General features: G+C 46.4%; 1 protein-coding gene across 2 annotated transcripts in view; it reads left to right on the top strand.

Moving 5' to 3' along the window:
* The window catches only part of CFTR (CF transmembrane conductance regulator), an 880902-nt gene that overhangs the window by 698307 nt on the left and 164341 nt on the right, over nt 1-18254 (top strand). For both annotated transcript variants that reach the window (XM_085653127.1, XM_085653128.1), the window contains 4 exons: nt 8305-9037; nt 12846-12974; nt 13703-13740; nt 15353-15618. In XM_085653127.1, the coding sequence (XP_085509253.1) occupies nt 8305-9037; nt 12846-12974; nt 13703-13740; nt 15353-15618 (1166 nt within the window). The remainder of the gene's footprint in view (nt 1-8304; nt 9038-12845; nt 12975-13702; nt 13741-15352; nt 15619-18254) is intronic.

Genomic DNA, 18254 nt, shown 5'->3' with positions numbered 1-18254 from the left:
CTGTGGTAATAAACACTGTGAATACTATCACTATACCCCCAAAAATATATCACGTTTACTGTCTTTTACTCACATTTCTCCACGGGCTGGTGTAAGGCAAGGGTTTTCTATTTCATTCCCCAAAACAGTATTTTAACGACATTTTCTTATGATGAATTGTTTTTTTGTTTTTTTTAATTTTTAAAGACCTTTATTGAAAATCGTGCATATCAGGTTACAAGGTAATCGGATAGTACTGCAACACATGACAGGAACAAATAGAAACATCGCATCAGTCATAAACAGTCAATAATACAGTAGCGGCACATCGTGAAGTGGAAGGTAAAGTGATAGGATGTGGAGTATGGAAGGGCAGCGAGGGGCAGCAAACAGGACGGAGTATAGGTATGAGCGGTGCAGGAGGATGGTAGCAAGCAAGGGGGAAGAGGAGGAGTCCTATGGACTAGTACCGGCGGCCGCAGCGGGCGAATTGCCGTACAGGGAGCGCGGGAGAGGTCGCAGGGGGAGAGACATTCCGGGAAAGGAGATATGAAACAAGGGGGCCCCAGATATCGCGCGGCCGACCAGTAACCGGCGTTAGTTTCCAAAATTCCGAAAGAAGCGTCTGACATCATGCAGCGTCTTTGAGCCAGGCACTTGCCTTGGGTGCAGGCCCCAGTGTATAGCAACTCTATGACGAGCGAGAACGAGCAGCAAAGCCATGAGACGGTGGGAGGCATCGGGGCAGTGCCTCACCAAGCCGAGTAGGCAGGTCAGGGGGTCCGACAGGACAGGCGAGGAGGTGATGATGGAGCACACTTCGCGCCAGAATGTAGAGACCATAGGGCACAGCCAGACTAGGTGGGAGAAGTCCGCCGCTGTAGACGAGCACCAGAGACATCTATCACTAGGGACAAGACCCATTCTAAATAGCTGAGCGGGGGAGCGGTACAACCGGTGTAAATATTCAAAGTGTATGAGGCGCAGGCGGTAGTTGGGAGATAAGCCTTTGGTCTGCTTACAACAATACAGCCTGTCCTCCTGAGAAAGATCAATGCCTAAGTCCTCGCTCCATGCTAAACGGGCATGATCAACGGATATCGATGAGGCCGCCAGCGTGATGGCATAGAGTCTAGAGACCAGTCTGCGGGGAAAATGGGAGGTGAATGTCAAATCAAGGGCAGCCATCGAAGGGGGGCTGCGGAAGCGTAGGGTGTAGATCCCGACAGGACGCTTTAAGTTGAGTGTTCAACAGGCCAGACTCGGCTGGTAACAAAAAAAAACTACCATTGGGGTAAAGGTCAGATAAAGTGGTCAGACCCATGCCAGCCGAGCGTTTCACCATTCCAGCCGTGTGCAGTGAAGGGAATGCCGGGTGATATGCGACGGGCATAGCGCCGGCGGAGAGCAGGCCAGAGCCCGAATATTTCCGAACACCGTCCCACGCCCAGCGCAAGGTCTCCACCGTGTCTATTTCTCAATGCTTTGGTTTGGCAGAGGCAAAGATCGCAGTCTGCAGGGGCAATGGGGCTTCCAGGTCGGCTCGACCGCCACATGCGACTGGACCGGTGTCGGGTGCAACCAGAAGTGAAGGAAGCTGGCCTTGGCACTAAGAGCGTATAATTTAAAATCCAGGGCCCCCATCCCACCGCACGCGAGGGGAAGCGTGAGGATGTTGTATGCAATTCTGGGCTGACGTCCCGCCCAGACAAGGGAGTTTATGAGGGAGCGGAGAGTGCAGAAGAAGTGAGCTGTGAGAGGAACAGACACGTTCAGGAACAAATATAACATTTTTGGGAGCACTACCATCTTTGTGATGGCGATACGCCCCGCCAAGGATAGAGGTAGGCGCCGCCATAGGGGTATCTTGTACTCCAGCCAGTCAACTGCTCGACCGAAATTGGCTCTCCAAAGTTCTTCCACATCTCTACTGAGCCAGACACCCAGATATCTGGTGGGTCCTGATGCCCACACGAAAGGGTAGTCCGGGGTGACGGGGATGGTGGCATCCGTCAGAGGAAAAAGAATAGACTTACTCCAGTTAAACTGGATGCAGCATAGACCCCCGAACTGCACCACCTCGTGGATCATAGGGCTGAGGTTCTCCTGGGGGTGAAGGACATAAAGCATGACATCGTCCACATACATGAAACAACCAGTGCACAGGCCGCAAAGCCCAGGCCCCTCTGAGTGTGATGCTGCCTGAGCCTGGTTGCCAGAGCCTCCATGGCCACTGCGTAAATCATAGGTGAGAGTGGGCACCCCTGCCTAGTCCGTATCAAGACATGAATGGGATCTGATATTTCACCGTTGATCTGGAGGCGAGCCACCGGGAGGGTGTGAAGGAGATGGATTTTGCGCAGAAAAACCGGGCTGAAACCAAGTCGGGGGAGGAGATAAAAAAAGAAGGGCCACAGCAGGTAGGGCGGGGTTGATCTGATGAAGTACGGCAAAGATCCTGTGGAGGTTATGAGACGTTGCGCGCCCGAGAATAAAACCGGACTGATCCTGGCAGGCAATTAAGGGCATGAAGGGCAACAGTCGGGAGGCCAAGAGCTTGGCGAAGATTTTATTGTCAGTGCTGACGAATGACAGGGGACGATATGAGTCCAAAAGTTCAGGGGATTTGTCTGGTTTCAGGAGCAGTTTCAGGAGCAGTGTTAGCAGGGCCTCATGAAGGGAAGGGGGGAAGTGGCTGAACTCAAAGGAGTCATTATACATGGCAGCAAGGTGCGGGACAAGGATGGGAGCGGATGCTTTATAGAAAGAGGCGGGCAAACCGCCGGAGTCGGGTGCCTTATCCCCGGGAAGACTATTAATGGCAGCTAGGATTTCTTCCGTAGAGAAGGGCTCATCGAGGTATTCCCGATGGCTATTGCCCAACCAGAGGAGCTCGAGGGTATCGAAGTATTGGTCCAAGAGGTCGTGTGACGGCGCAGTCCCGGTGGTATAGAGTTGAGTGTAAAAAGCGGTGACCCACAAAATGATCTCAGTGGGAGAGGTGGTGCGTTCAGTGCCCCGGTCCTTCAGTGGGGCCGCCGCAGAAGATTGGCTAAGGTCTTACCGGGGACGTTGCTCTCACCGTAGCGGCACGCACTCGCCTCCCTACCCAAGAAGGAGAGCTCCCTGTCGGCTTCTTGCTCGAATTCAGAGAGTTTACATAAGAGCTGTGCAAGGGTGTCGGGGTGGGGGCTAGCAGATTGCAGAGAGTCAAGATCCCTAATTTCTCCCTCTAGGCGCTCGAGAGTGCCGCGGATGGAACGTAAGACTCCCGACTGTTTGGAGATGCACTCGCCCCGAAGCACCACCTTGAAGCCCTCCCAGAGTGTAGAGGGGGAATCCACTGAGTTGGCATTAAGTTCGAAATAGTTTTCTATTGCAGTTTGAATCTCGGCGCAGACCATTGAGTCGCAGTGCGCTTTGGGTGGCAAGCAAACATGCGCTGAGGAGCACGCGGGGGGGCAGACAAAGGCTTACGGGTGCGTGGTCCGAAAGAGTGCGCGCCATGTGCTCGAAAGAGTTGACCCATGCTTAAGCGTCGCGGGTGGTGATCCAAAGATCCAAGTGGGACCAGCAACCTAATGTGCCCGTGACACAGGTGCCCTCACGCAAGTCAGGATGGGAGTGGCGCCATGCATCCAACAGGGAATTATTGGACAGGATGGAGTGCAGGAGGGATGTAGAACGAGGGTGTAGAGCTCGGGGCCCAGAGCGGTCCAGGGTGGCTGAGGGTGTAATGTTGAAGTCACCCCCCCACAGTAAAGCGGCAGGGCCCATGGAAGATATATGTCGCCACACCAGTGCAAGATAGTCGGGGTCATCAGAGTTAGGGCTGTAAGTCGCTGCGAGAATCAGGGGCTGGGCTAGGAGAGTGCTAAGCAGAATAACAAAGCGCTCCTCAGGATCGGTGATGACCTTGGTGGCGTGCCAGGGGAGCCCTCTGCAGAACAGGATGGATACCCCGCGGGAGTAGCTAGAGTAAAAGGAGGAGTGGATTTCGTCCCAATGCCGGGATTGGAGTTTAGAGGCAGTGGCAGGAAGCAGGTGGGTTTCTTAGAGGAAGCGGACGTCAACTTTGTGGCGGATAAGGTGCGCGTGTACAAGGTGGGCTTTTCGATGATCATTAAGGCTGCGGACATTCCAGGTCCAGAGTGTGGTGGCTGTCATCCAGTCATGTCAGAAAGATGAATGCCGGATGGGGCGGGTGCGAAAGGGGAGCTTGAGAAGCGTGGAGTGTGATGTCCAGTACAGAGAGCAGTGTGTCAAACAGCACGATGCAGAGCAGGTCAAAAAACAAACCCAACAACAGGTCTTGAAAGAGAGGCAACAAAACCCAGAGGAATCCCCCCCACCACCCACACCAACCCCCCTATCAGGTTGAGGAACCAACCCCACCCACCCAGGGAACCCCCAACTGGGAATGGAAGATTCGAAGTGAGGGAAAGGTTTCAAGAGAGAGATAAAGGGAGTTATCCCACAGAGACGTGGCTCAGGTCAGCGAACACCCCTGCCGCAGGGACAGGGTGGCCAAGCCGTGGGTGAAAGCGGACTGTAGACAAAGGGGAAATAGACCTAAAGGAGCGCCCCGTATCCTGGGGCCCTCAAATCACTCATGGTGCAGGTACAAAATAAGAATATGACGGTGCTGCATAGGCGGTAAAGGGGTGTACGGCTGCGGGTGGAGTACAGTAATGTCACAGCAGTCGATAAGAACCGCAAAACCTATGGGCCGTGGGATTTGAAAATGACAGGTGCGGGCCAGTGCGTGAGCAGCCGCAAATCAGCAGGAGAGAGGGCCGGGGGGGCAAGTTTGTGCCGTACAGTGTCGCTTAGATCGCCAGCTGCAGCCGTTTGAGAGCTGGAAGGGGTGGAGCCCTGTGATTTGTCCAGTTTTTTGGCGTAGGCCAGAGCAGCCTTTGGTTCCAGAAAGGTGTGGACTTGCGAGCCACCCCGGACACGCAGCTTGGCCGGATACGCCAAAGAGTAGGAAATGTCATGTTTTTGCAGCAGTCGTTTGGCAGGGAGAAATTCCCGGCGGGCAGCCTGCACTGCCATGGTTTAGTCAGGATAGAAGGAAATCAGGTTCCCTTGGTGGGGAATTTCCCCCTTCTCCCTGGCAACCCGGAGGACCGCATTGCGGTCTCTAAAGTTCAGAAGCTTGGCGATGATGGGGTGAGCAGGGAGGCCAGGGCCGGGCCGGGGACCCAGAGTGCGGTGAGCTCGCTCAACAATGAACACAGGTGAGAGTAGCTCCCCAAATAGGCCGCGGAGCAGCTGTTCAACAAAGTCCTCCATTTTGGTTATGTTGGAGGATTCGGGTACACCCGTGATGCAGAGGTTGCTTCTGCGGGAGCGCGCCTCCAAATCCTCATTTTTAATGAGCTCCAAGATTATGTCCATCTGTAGGAGTGTGTGGCGAGCCTGGGTGGCAGGATCCTCAGCATGGGACATCCTAGTTTTGACTTGGGTTAGCCGCGTTTCATGGGAGTCTAATCGGGTTTTGATGTATCCAGCCGAGCAGAAACTTGGTCAAGTTGGGCCGCGATGCCGGTCACCGTGGACTTCACATCCAGCATGTTGGATTTGAGGTCGTCCTCACAGGCTGGGCCAGTTTCGGACTGATGGGTGGATTCGGCAGCGTCCATGATCGTTCCCTCCTGCCGTGAGGACTTGTGCTAGTCAAACGCTAGCTTCGGTTGCTTGGGGTCTGTCCGCCCCATTGTGGAACCCCTGGCCGCCCCACGAAGCAGTAACACAGAGGACCGAGGAGTAGGTGAACAGAGTGTGGGGAGGTAGGGGCTGACAGAAGGGGCTGCAGCATATGACCATCGCCAGAAGAGGAGGCAGTCATCAGGTGCCAAGAGTAGGCAGATGCAGGTGAGTGACCATGCGGCCCACTGGACCTGCCAGGAGAGGCGGCGTCCGATCACTGCCCGAAACAAGCAGGAGTGCCCAGTAAGGAGGAGGCAGGTAGACCAGGTGAATGGGGTCGGCTCGGGCCGATGCAGCGGTGGCAGGCGCCTGCAGGACCCTCGGTAGGAAGCTGGCTGGGTAGGAGACAGAGGGCCCGGAGGGAGGAGAGGCAGCGCCGACCACTAGGTGAGCGAGCGCAGGGCCTTGGAAGGCTGCTCCGGCCTAGAGTTCCAGAGGTGAGGGTGTGCACCAAGGTGAAGAAGGTGGCGGTCAGGATGCGTAGGGAGACACCAACTTATGGCAGAGCAGGAGCAGTTGGTCGGTCCACACAGCCACCGGGCAGGCTAATTCGTGTGGAAGGAGGGCGGAGCAGCAGCCAGTTCGTGAAGCCTAACGGCCCACCACGGAGACAAGCCCGGCGGGGGCCACCCAGTCAAGGCAGGGAAGGTCTGTGTGGAGGCAGAGAATGAGGGTAACAGGCCGCGCTGGGTTATACCAGCATCGGTGGAGGTCCCCAGGTGTGGGACGGCGGCAGCATGCCAAAGGAGGGAAGCGGTGCAAATACAGTTACAGCGGTCAGCAGTTGTGGGGGGATGCCGGGAGCCCGCGAGGTCCTGGAGCAGCGGGGGAGTCGTGGGAGGAGCGCCGCTCACTTTGCAGGGCCCAGGTAGACCTGGCCAGGGCAGCAGGCGCCAGGTGCGGAACGACTCGCGTGCCCCCCGCTACACTTAACACTCACGAGGAGCGACTCACCGGGCTGAGTAGAGCAGGGTCGCCGGGCTGGTCCGGGCGGATGAATTAGGCTGCCGGAGTCCACGCAGGCAGGACGGAATATCGGCGGTGCCACCACAGCCCAGGCCGAACGCCGACCACACGCAGAATGGGAGGCCCAGACGCCGCGCCAGGCCCCAGCTGCAGATCTTGGCCCGCCGGCACCAACGGAGCCCGGGAAGGTAGCAGTCGGTGCCTCAGTGCAAGGTGGGTCAGTAGAGCACAGTGCTGGGGAACAGCACCGAAACCATCCGCAGGATTTTGAAAGGAATATCAGCTTGGCCGGCAGAGCCCACTCAGAGTGCGGCCAGTTTGCAGCCGGCTAAGCCACGCCCCCCTGATTATGAACATTGTTGTTTTCACAGCACAGGAAACTTGCTCATAGTTGTATAACTAAAGTGTATAGATTACAGCAAATTCCTCTATGAATGTTGTGATATGTAACTGTTCTGGCTGTCTTTTTTGACCAAGAACACTAAACCAGATGTGCACTATGATTACATTGAGTTGAAGGTTGTAAAGATCAATGGAAAAACAAATTGGCCCATGCAAAAATGTTACTTTTCTTTGTCTTCAGAAGAAAGGAATTTGCAAAGTGTGTGCATAGGAGCTACGTTTTGAATTTTTTAGGTGATTTGGAGGAATGGCATTTAAAAGTGAAGTGTGCTGTCATATATCACAAAGAGATATCACCCAGTAGACAAACAATTTTTCCTATACTCCTGCACATTCACTATAGTGCCATTCATTAGAAAGACATCCTGCCAGTAAAGATCACAAGACCAGTGCTATATGGTCTGGTATGACAGCATCATAAGACAATTATGTGAGCATCACTAGAGGGGGATTAGTCTCCGCCCACATGTTGTGAGCCAGGAGTACATGTTTTGAGTGGGAAGAAATTGTGTGCTTCCACAAAAAGTGCTTGCCCTCCACCAGCTGTGATCATTATTTTTATCCAGCTGCCTAAGCTTGACTGTTCAAGGGCACATACATGACATTGGAATGCTATTAAAGTGTCTTAGATAGCTAATTAATGTATGTTCTTTGTCTCTAGGAGCAGCACAGATGTGAGGAGGGTAGTCATTAACCTACATCGATTTTTAGATTTGGCTTGACAGTGCAACTGTCAGCTGACATTTTAGCATACACCAATATTATTCTACAGTTCTTTGCTTTCACACAAATACATATCCATTTTAATTCTACATACTTTGTTATACATCCCATGACCATACAGCATTCCTTTAAAGCTAGGTCTGTTGGTGTTACCAATGCTTGTTTTTGTATTTTGTACTAGTGATTAGCCTACCTTTAAAAGTAAGCCTTTATTAATGGAAGCAATGCCCAACGTGCACTAGAATGTAATTGAGTAAGAGGTGTGGAATTCTCTTTGAGTGACATGATTGGTGTTTTATACAATATGTATTTATGCAATATGTATATTTGATTCCCTCCAATTAACTTTTTACCAATAGGAAATGCTACCTGAATTCTGCTGGTAAATTCAAATTCATGTAGGCCAGCTTTTGTGCCAGTGAAATTGGTTGATTTATACTGAAACATTTAACAAAGTTATAACAATTAAATGTGACTAATCAAAATTATAACATAGAAATAACATTGTGTTTCTTTGTCCAGCTGTGTTTGCAAGTTGATGGCCAACAAAACCAGAATCCTGGTCACCTCAAAACTGGAACAGCTGAAGAAAGCTGACAAGATATTGATACTGCATGAAGGCAGCAGTTATTTTTGTGGTACATTTTCTGAACTGCAAAACCAACGTCCCGATTTTAGCTCTCATTTGATGGGGTTTGAATCTTTTGATCACTTCAGCTCAGAGAGAAGAAACTCAATACTTACAGAGACCCTCCGGCGATGCTCTGTTGACGGGGATGCAGCACTTTTAAGAAACGAGGCCAGGAAAATGTCTTTCAAGCAAACAACTGATTTCAGTGAGAAAAGGAAAAACTCAATCATTAATACGCGAAAATCTAGCCGAAAATTCTCCATCGTGCAGAAAGGTCCACCACAAATGAGCGACATAGAGGAGGAGGACCAACTGGAGCCCCTTCCAAGGAAGCTGTCACTTGTACCTGATTCTGAGCAAGGGGAGGTCATTCTGCCACGCAGCAACATCTTAACTACCGGGCCCACTTTTCCAGGGCGGAGAAGGCAGTCTGTTCTGAACCTGATGACACGCACATCCATTTCTCAAGGTCAAAGCATGTACAAAAAAGGAAGTATATCCATACGGAAAATGTCCATGGCCCCACAATCCCAAATTGCCTCTGACATTGACATCTACTCCAGGCGGTTGTCGCAAGACAGTGTCCTGGAACTCAATGAAGAGATAAATGAAGAAGATCTGAAGGTTTGCACTTCTTCTTAAGCTTTTAAAGTCTCTCTCTTTTTGTCTTGAACTTTACATAGTTGTATGCCACTAATTGACCTTTGCCAGTTGATATGCACTCTTTTTTCATTATAACTTACATAAAATTCCAAATTAGTTCAAGGACATGAGTTCTATAACGAGCAAAATGTGACTATTTCACTTAGGAAAAAAATTATGTGATTTCATCTGAGATTGTGTTGATTTCGGAAAAATTGCCTTATTAAATTCTGGGTTAAAATGTTTAAAATTCAAGGTAGTTCACTTGCAAACTCCAAACACTTGAGCGGATGTATTATGCATATCGCACTGGGCATGTAGCACCGGTGCTATTTTAAGAGGCCATTCCTTAATTTTCATGGAGGTGTGTCATGCATTATTTTCTTAAGGTAGGCTCCTGAATCCCCTCAAAAATGTACTGCTGTTTTGCAGTGAAAAGCAAAAATGTTGGTGTACATGAATGGGTAGATTAGATGTGAACAGGCATATTGCATACCGTACATGTATCTACAGCAAATGCAATACGTATTTTGGGAGTGCTCAATGTAATTGCCACAAAATACTTGCTGCAGCCCTGGATGATTGTTAGAAAAAGTTTTTTAGGCAATGTGCACTATAAAAACAGATGTAGATTAAAAAAACTACTTTTTGACATTCACCTTGTTGCAGGGATTTTGTTTGAGAACAGAACTATGCCTGGGATCACAGAACGCCAGTATGTAGTGACTGAGTCACCATACCACATTCAGTACCTATGTGCCCGAATCCTGACTAGCTTATAGTGCCTTACTTGCCCTCCTAACCTTTCCAGAGTAACAGGTAAGTTGGCACCCCAGAACACAATTCTCTAGTCCCCTCAGAGGACCGTGGTAGCAGATCATTACCTTTCTTTCTCTCACTTATGCATGCCCATAATAAACAGAAACGAGTCAGGAAAACAGTTTACAAGATTTATTGAAACTATCATGCTCTATTATGAAGCAACTGTGTTACAACTTGAGAACATGCACAACTTAGTAATGTAATTAGCATCACTAATAAACCATACACAATTAAAAGCCCCATCATAATTATTGTTGTATCTGCCTAAGGCTAGCCTCATAGTAATAAAACAAAGATCTCTGGGATGGTACCAGGCATTGCCGTTAGTTGATCCGTATTTCAGGTGGTGCTAAGCTGGTGCTCTCATCCCAGGATCTTTCCTCTGCTAGAAATCCCTCCTCTCTGTTTTCAAAACGGCAAATCGGGCTTATATGATAAGAAATGCCCTACTCGAAAACAGCAGCTGAGTCCCTTCTATTGTGTCCAGGTGTTAGCGTCCCATCACAGGGAAAAACAGGTCACAATGTTGTTTGACCTTGTAGTAAATGTTCAAACTGAATCCCAGGAGAAGAGCTGAATAATAAAATATATGCAACCTGTTTCTACAATAATAGCTTAAATCAAGACAAGCATGTTACTTTGTAACGTGAGCAAAGAGAAAGCAGCCTACAATGTGCTCAGCGTGTGCAATTAGGCTAACATAGAGAAAATTCACACAGGCTCTATAGGGGACTTATGACAACCTAAACCATCTTAACTACCCCCCAAATCCCCTAAACAGAGAAAGGATATTTTCACAACATTTGACAGACTCTGCCCTCTCTGCATTTTAATCGTCTCACTCCTCTTTTTCACCCTGGGTTTCCCTTCCCTAGCTCCCTCCTCTCTCATCACTTTTGAATACTTTCAAAGGACACATCCTATTTTGATTCTTTCTCTGGTTAATTTTTGAGACTGCTATTTTTTTGATCACTGAGAATTGTAAATAGCACTGCCACCCTGCAGTTTAGAGTAGCAATATATGCACATTTATATAAAAATTAGGCGCTCCTCAATAGTGAACACTACATCACAGTGCATGAACAATCCACAAAGCAGATACCGCTTCTATTATTCATTGATTTTATGCCTCTCTTTGACAGTGAAGACTGCTAAGTGGCTTATGGATAGGTTTGTGCTATAAAAATTCTGCATATATACATAGATACATACTATTTCACCATACTTATAAAACACATGGGTACCCGATACCGGACTTCCCAGCACTAGGGAAAAGAACAGTGAGGGAAGAAGAACTGAAACAAATTATGGAAAGAGATACGTTTTTAGTTGCTTCCTCAAATGTAAAAATGTATACAAATGCATTTGGCCTTATTTGTGAATATAGACTAAGTTATCAAAAAATCAAAACATAAATATCATGATACTAGAATATTGTAGCAAGAATACAACAACAAAATTAGTGTGAAGTTAACTATAAATAGGTAAATATAGATTTACTATACTTAGCTCCACATATATATACCCTGATATATATTTATATATAAGTAGCTTCACAAAGCGCAGTTACCCGCATATTATTATCATTACAATCTTTTACCAAGATTTTTGGTATGATATTTTTGTAGCATTACATTTTTGTGGTTAATATTCAGACTTACTACAATTAGTTACACCTAATGTGATGTTTACTAGGGTTTACTAGGTTTTCATAACATTTTCCTAATCACTCCTCCGGTACACACATGGGAACACCCACAAATGTAAAGTTAAAAAGCGTATACATGCCTACATTATACACTAATTTTCAAATAAAGTAGCTAAATAAGCAAAAGGTTTTAGTGTCAGTTTTTAAGGGACATTAATACACAAGTGAAGACCTTTCCACCACAGGAATATTGAGATTGAGGGATTAGCCCAACCCATCTTCCCTTCTTTTCATCTTTCTCTCAATTTTCCTTCCTATTTCTTTTGATATGTCTTTCCTCCTTCACATTTTCTTTACTTCTTTCTTCCTTCGTGTCCATCTTTCACTGATTGCTTCCATGTTTGTCCTTCTTTCGATATTTTCTTTTACATATTTCTTTCATTCTTTTCCTCCTTTACTTTTTTTCATATTTCTGTTCTTGTTGCATCTTTCTTTTTGCTAACTTTCACCCTTCTCTTATTTAATATCACCTTTCGTTCTTGTCTTTCACTCTATTTCCAACGTATCCTCAGTCTTCACTTAATTTCTTTCTGATTTCCTTTGTTAGACTTCTTCCTTCTTTCTCTTCATCTTTGTTCCACTCTTATCTTTCCACTCCTCTCTATAGTTATTCATTTTTCTTTCATCTTTGTTTCCTTTTCCTTACCTTTGCCTAGTCCTTATTTCCTTCTTTTTCTTTCTTTCCTTTTCTCTCTCTGTTCCTTCCTCCCTTCCTTGTATCATTCATTCATTCCTTCCTCCTTATTTCCTTGCTTCCTTTATTCCATATCTCAACCTTCTTTTTGTGTGTTGTTGCATCTTTCTTTCTTTCTCTCCATTTTTCATTCTGTAATTTATCCATCCATCCATGCATCCATCCATTTCATCTCCCTCACCCTCCGTTTCTTCCTTTTACGACATCATGTTCCATTTGCTCCCCAACCCCAAAACCAATTATACTATCTACTTTCTCTAACAATGTAAATGTTTTATGTCACACAAAACCTCCCAGTCTGTACATGTTGTCATTTTCTGGATGTTTATTGAAGCCTAATTAAAGCTATTTGTCTAAAGGTATGGTTTGAAAGAATCAATGCAGAGAAATTTATTAAGGAGGTTACTAAATCTCCGTGCGATTTAGCAAGGTATTTTTTGATCATATAATTTATTAACCAAAAAGCTGAGTTATTGCACAGTGACCATTTGAGCTGCTCAAAGAAGTAATGGAAAACAAATATTCCATGTAATAGTTTAACATATTTTGTGTGTTCTCTTTTGTAGGAATGCTTTATGGAGGACAGAGACACTGCCACAATGACTACCACGTGGAACACATATCTTAGATATGTATCGTCTCACAAGAACCTGGTTTTCATTCTCGTTTTATGTGTGGTCATATTTCTAATTGAGGTAAACTAACTTTTTCATAGTAAGCATGTGTGGGAACTGTTCGGATACATAAGCATTAGGGTCCCACAAGGCCATCGAGGAGCTGTTATGACATAACAGTACACCAGAAAGCCTGTGTGTGATGTGTAAATGTTACCAAAGTCTTCATATGGTATATTTGAAACATGGTACACATTATTTGATATGTTTTTTGTTGCATGGATTAATTTTATTGGTACAACACGAGAAAAATACGTTATTTTCTAAAACTAGAAAAATGCTTTTTGAAAGCAGTAAATTAAATACTTTGAAATAGCATTGCTAAACTCTAGTGATAATAATAACAGAAAATATTACATTTATGTTAGGCAGTTTACATTGTTGTACAGACATAACTCGCCAAAACCTCTATAAACACACACACACGCACACACACACGCACGCACGCACTCGCACGCACTAATTAATGTCTATGAAGCTATGTATTGCTAGTGAGAGTAAATGACATTGTACTATTGATGACATCGCATTTGACATTTTACGTTATTGTAGAACCTGACTGATTCCTGTTGTCACTTTGCACAGTTTGTTATGTGCTATAACGTAACCTTCCCATGTATAGTGTGTGGTGCAATTAAGGTGCATTATTGGCCTACTCTTCCAGTCATGTTCAGTTCATCAAAATTCACAAAGCCATTTTATTCCAGTGACTGACTCTGATTGTTTAACTGCACGTGCTTTCTATACAGGTCGGCGCCTCCCTGGTTGGACTCAAGCTCATTCAAGAGTAAGTGATGTCACATTTTCTTTTTTTAAAAGCGTGGTAATATTGATTAAGATTATATAGGTACATTACTACATCAATCAAGAAAATGTTAATAATACTGTAATCATAGTTTAGTATTTTATCCTCAAATACAAAGATGTAACTGAATGACAATAGTAACAAGAAAAGTGGATATATATTTAGCATAATAAAAATTAAATTAAACTAGCCATATTGTATTACAATAAATACAATCACAAAGCAGTAATCTAATCTTTATCTTGTAGGCTCCAATAAAATATACATCTAGATTAAATAGCAAATTATATATGTAGTTGAAAAATGGACCATATTACAAAAAATTAAAAAGACAAAGAAAAAGATTCTAAGGTGGCTTATAAACATCATCATGTGACAGTAGATTGTGTATACATATGTTTAGTTGACACAAAATGTTAAAATTATTATTGCTATATATAGTAAAGGTGTAGGCTTCATCGGGTCTTTAATGTGCATAATTCCTGTTCCACCAGGATAATTATGATAATTTAGACGTGTCTTTTGGACATGAGGTAATTTGTTGAAATAGAATAGCAATTAACAGATCAGTTATCCCATGTATGTATATTCATTAATGTTTCTGCTGGGGCTCCATAAGAACAAGGAACCTGTAAATATATTTAGGAAGGCAAGAACAAGAGCTCAAGTAGTTAATTAATCCGATGGCACATTAAAGAGCAATATAAACGCCTATAGAACAACACTGACTCCGAATATGCATTTTATATCCAGGACAATCTAGTAAAATCTATGCCAATGCCTTTCCTATGTAGTGCCAATCAAATGTTGCATTCTATGTATATTGTACCAAAATTGCAAAAACAATTTAAACACTACAGATTTGATACTTCAGTCAAGAAAAAGCAGACATTTCTTCTTGGGTCTCAAATTGAATTTTAAGGCTTTAGTTGGTCATAACCCATTTAATTGGGGTCCTGTCCTATTTGAAGCAACTTTTCCAGGCATTGATAGACTAGCGGCCCTCTCGCAGCCGCTGCAAGTGCGCACCTGCATATGTACCCATGTTGTGTGCAATCTGTTCAGAGCCCTGTACCCCAGATGTTCCCAGAAGCTGACCATGTGTCAGGGAGGCATTGACATCTGCAGCTCAAGGTCATTTTAAGAAGAAGCTTACTGTGGGCGAGGCTGTAATATGGAGGCTCGTCCACAACAGCGGTCCACACGCAGGTCTAAAAGCAAACATCAGTGGGGCGGGGGCGGTTATAGGTCAGAAATCGCTTTCTCAAAATAAACATGCGTAATTATTCAGACAGAGTGATTTGGTGATTAAGGAGGCTGTGCCATTGACATTATACAGATAATAAAGTCTCCGGCCTCACTGTCTAAGTTGTCATTAGCTCTCTCTGGTGAAAACGCCACCACTTTTGTTATGGAAAGGCTAGTGCTGGTGATAACCTGAACTTTTTGTACTGTGTTAGTTTGTGAACCGCTGCATTCCCTATTTGAAGATGCATGTTTAGTTTTAGGTGATTTTAACAAACTTGTACATACAAACCATGAAAGCAGAAACATTCTTGCAGGTGCCTTATAACATGTTTTCCTTACTCCTTAGGCACGCAAGTAAAACAAACAGTTCAGTAGCAAATGGAAACACCACCTACAGTGACCCTGAGACCTTGACAGTCCTGTTCACAAGCACAAGTTCCTATTACATATTTTACATTTATGTGGGTGTGGCTGACACCCTGCTTGCACTGGGAATCTTCAGAGGTCTGCCCCTTGTGCATAGCCTTATAACAGTTTCCAAAGTGCTGCACAAGAAAATGCTGCATGCTGTTCTTCATGCCCCTATGTCCACTCTGAACACTTTAAAACCAGGTGAGTAACTATAATGATTGTCGATTTACCAAGTGTATTGCTCATGGTGTGAGCCCTGATGGCTGAGCATTTGTCCCTCCCTCAGCCCCCAGGAGGCTCATATTTGCTTTGGAGATACTAGAGGAAGGGCAAGGAGTGGCATCTACAGAATGGAAGCAGATGTCATGGAGACCTGTTAATCTTCTTTTCCTGCTGCTGAGCCCAAGGTATCAAAGGCAGTGTTATGTGATACCAGAGAGTAAGCGATGAGCAGCACCTGCTCTCTGGGGCACTCCTACTTGCTGTCCCTGATATCTATTGGGTTGGAGGTTTTATATTTTGCTGATACCTTCTGTCATTCACCTATTCATGTTATGACATTGGCAAAAGATTGTTAACATCTCAGATTGGGAGCTATTCAGTTTCACGTGAGACTGCTCTTTCTCTCAGGTTGTTCCTCATTCATGTATAAATACCAAACCCTAACAGATTGGAAGTAGCCCACAAGACAATCCAAGGTAACAAACTATATGAAAGTGTTGATACCATTGCTGGCTTTCAGTCTCCAAGCTCCATGCATCAATAGTAAACTGTGATGTGGTCTGCCCTTGGTATTGTGAACTGGTAATTTAATTTCTAGGACTAGTGCTAAACCAATTTCCTTACATACTAATCTTTAGCGCAGCTATCTACAAATTAGCTGACTCCACCCAAAATGCAACATCTGTGCTTTCTCGATTTCAGTGCCGTTTGCCAACAAAGGTCCATGCCACACAGGCATAATTATACCAGCTACCTTTCTTTAATAAATAAATGTTCATCATTTCTTTACAGAAATCATTATTTCATTGACAAAATACTGTCACCTATTGTTATACATCGGGGTCACTAGCTGGCAGTGGGTTGCACTCTGTCCAAGTAGGGACCCTTCTTCGTAGTCAGGGAGTTACACACCCAGATAAGCCCTGCTCATCCCGTAAGTAGCTTGGCAAGAGCAGTCAGGCTTATCTCAGAGGCAACGTGTAAAGTAGTTGTGCATAACACACAGTAACACAGTGACAAAACTACAAACGGACACCACACCAGTTTAGAACAATAATGTTTCTTTATTTAAACCAAACGAGACCGAAATGACAAAAATCCAACATACACAACTCAAAATATGACTTTTAAAAGGTTTCAAACAATTCTGCCAAGAAACCTCTATGGATGCGGTGATCTTACATAAAGTACCTCAGATGCGTTGAAGTGTGAAAGGCAAAACAGCTGCTGAAGAGGAAAGCATCGGAAAACACAGTGATGCGTTTATTCCTGAGTCCACGGGAAGGCAATGCATCAGTTCTGCTGCATGCAGGAGAAGTGCTGCATCGTATCCAGACTGTAGGGGGAAGTGATGTGCCGAAATCCAAGACAGTTCTGGTCTGCGGGTGATGCGTCGGAAAAACCTGGCATACAATCAATCAATCAATCAGGGTACTGAGGGGTGGGGGGGGGGGTGCCGCTACTGCTCGAAGAGCCAGGTCTTGAGGAGTCTTCTGAAGGCGAGTAGGTCTTGGTTCTGTCGTAGGTGGGTTGAGAGGGTGTTCCAGGTTTTGGTGGCGAGGTAAGAGAAGGATCTGCCGGCAGTGGTCGTACGTTGGATGCGGGGGACATCTGCGAGGGCGAGGTTGGCGGAGCGGAGCTGGCGGGTGGGGGTGTAGAAGCTGAGTCTGCTGTTCAGGTAGGTTGGTCCGGCGTTGTGGAGTGCTTTGTGTGCGTGGGTGAGGAGCTTGAAGGTGATCCTCTTGTCGATGGGGAGCCAGTGCAGGTCTCTCAGGACAGGGGTGATGTGGCTGCGGCAGGGGGCGTTGACGATCAGTCGGGCGGAGGCGTTTTGGATGCGTTGTAGCCGCCGTTGGTGTTTGGCTGGGATTCCTGCGTAGAGTGCGTTGCCGTAGTCCAGTCTGCTGCTGACGAGGGCCTGTGTCACTGTTCTTCTTGTTTCGGTCGGGATCCATTTTTAGATCCGGCGGAGCATGCGTAGAGTGTTGTAGCAGGAGGAGGAGACGGAGTTGACTTGCTTGGACATGGAGAGGGAGGAGTCGAGGATGAATCCTAGGTTGCGTGCGTGGTCGGTTGGTATCGGTGCTGTCCCCAGGGCGGTCGGCCACCAGGAGTCGTCCCAGGCTGAGGGGGTGGGTCCGAGGATGAGGACCTCCGTCTTGTCCGAGTTCAGTTTCAGACGGCTGCTTCTCATCCAGTCGGCGATGGCCTTCATGCCCTCGTGAATGTTGGTTTTGGTGGTGTGAGGGTCCTTGGTGAGGGAGAGGATGAGCTGGGTGTCGTCGGCGTAGGAGATGATGTTGAGGTTTTGGTGGCGGGCCACTTGTGCGAGGGGAGCCATGTAGATGTTGAACAGCGTCGGGCTGAGGGATGAGCCCTGGGGGACACCGCAGATGATGTCGGTGGCTTCTGACCGGAAAGGTGGGAGGCGGACGCTCTGTGTTCTGCCGGAGAGGAAGGACGTGGTCCAGTCAAGGGCCTTCTCTTGGATTCCGGCTTCTTGGAGGCGTGTCTGTAGGGTGTGGTGGCAGACCGTGTCGAATGCGGCTGACAGGTCCAGGAGGATGAGGGCTGATGTTTCGCCGCTGTCCAGTTGGCGTCTGATGTCGTCTGTG

The sequence above is a fragment of the Triturus cristatus genome, chromosome 4_1 (genome assembly GCF_964204655.1).
Source record: "Triturus cristatus chromosome 4_1, aTriCri1.1, whole genome shotgun sequence".
Lineage (NCBI taxonomy): Eukaryota > Metazoa > Chordata > Amphibia > Caudata > Salamandridae > Triturus > Triturus cristatus.
Note: the sequence above shows the minus strand (reverse complement) of the source record. Positions and strands in the feature narration are given on the sequence as shown.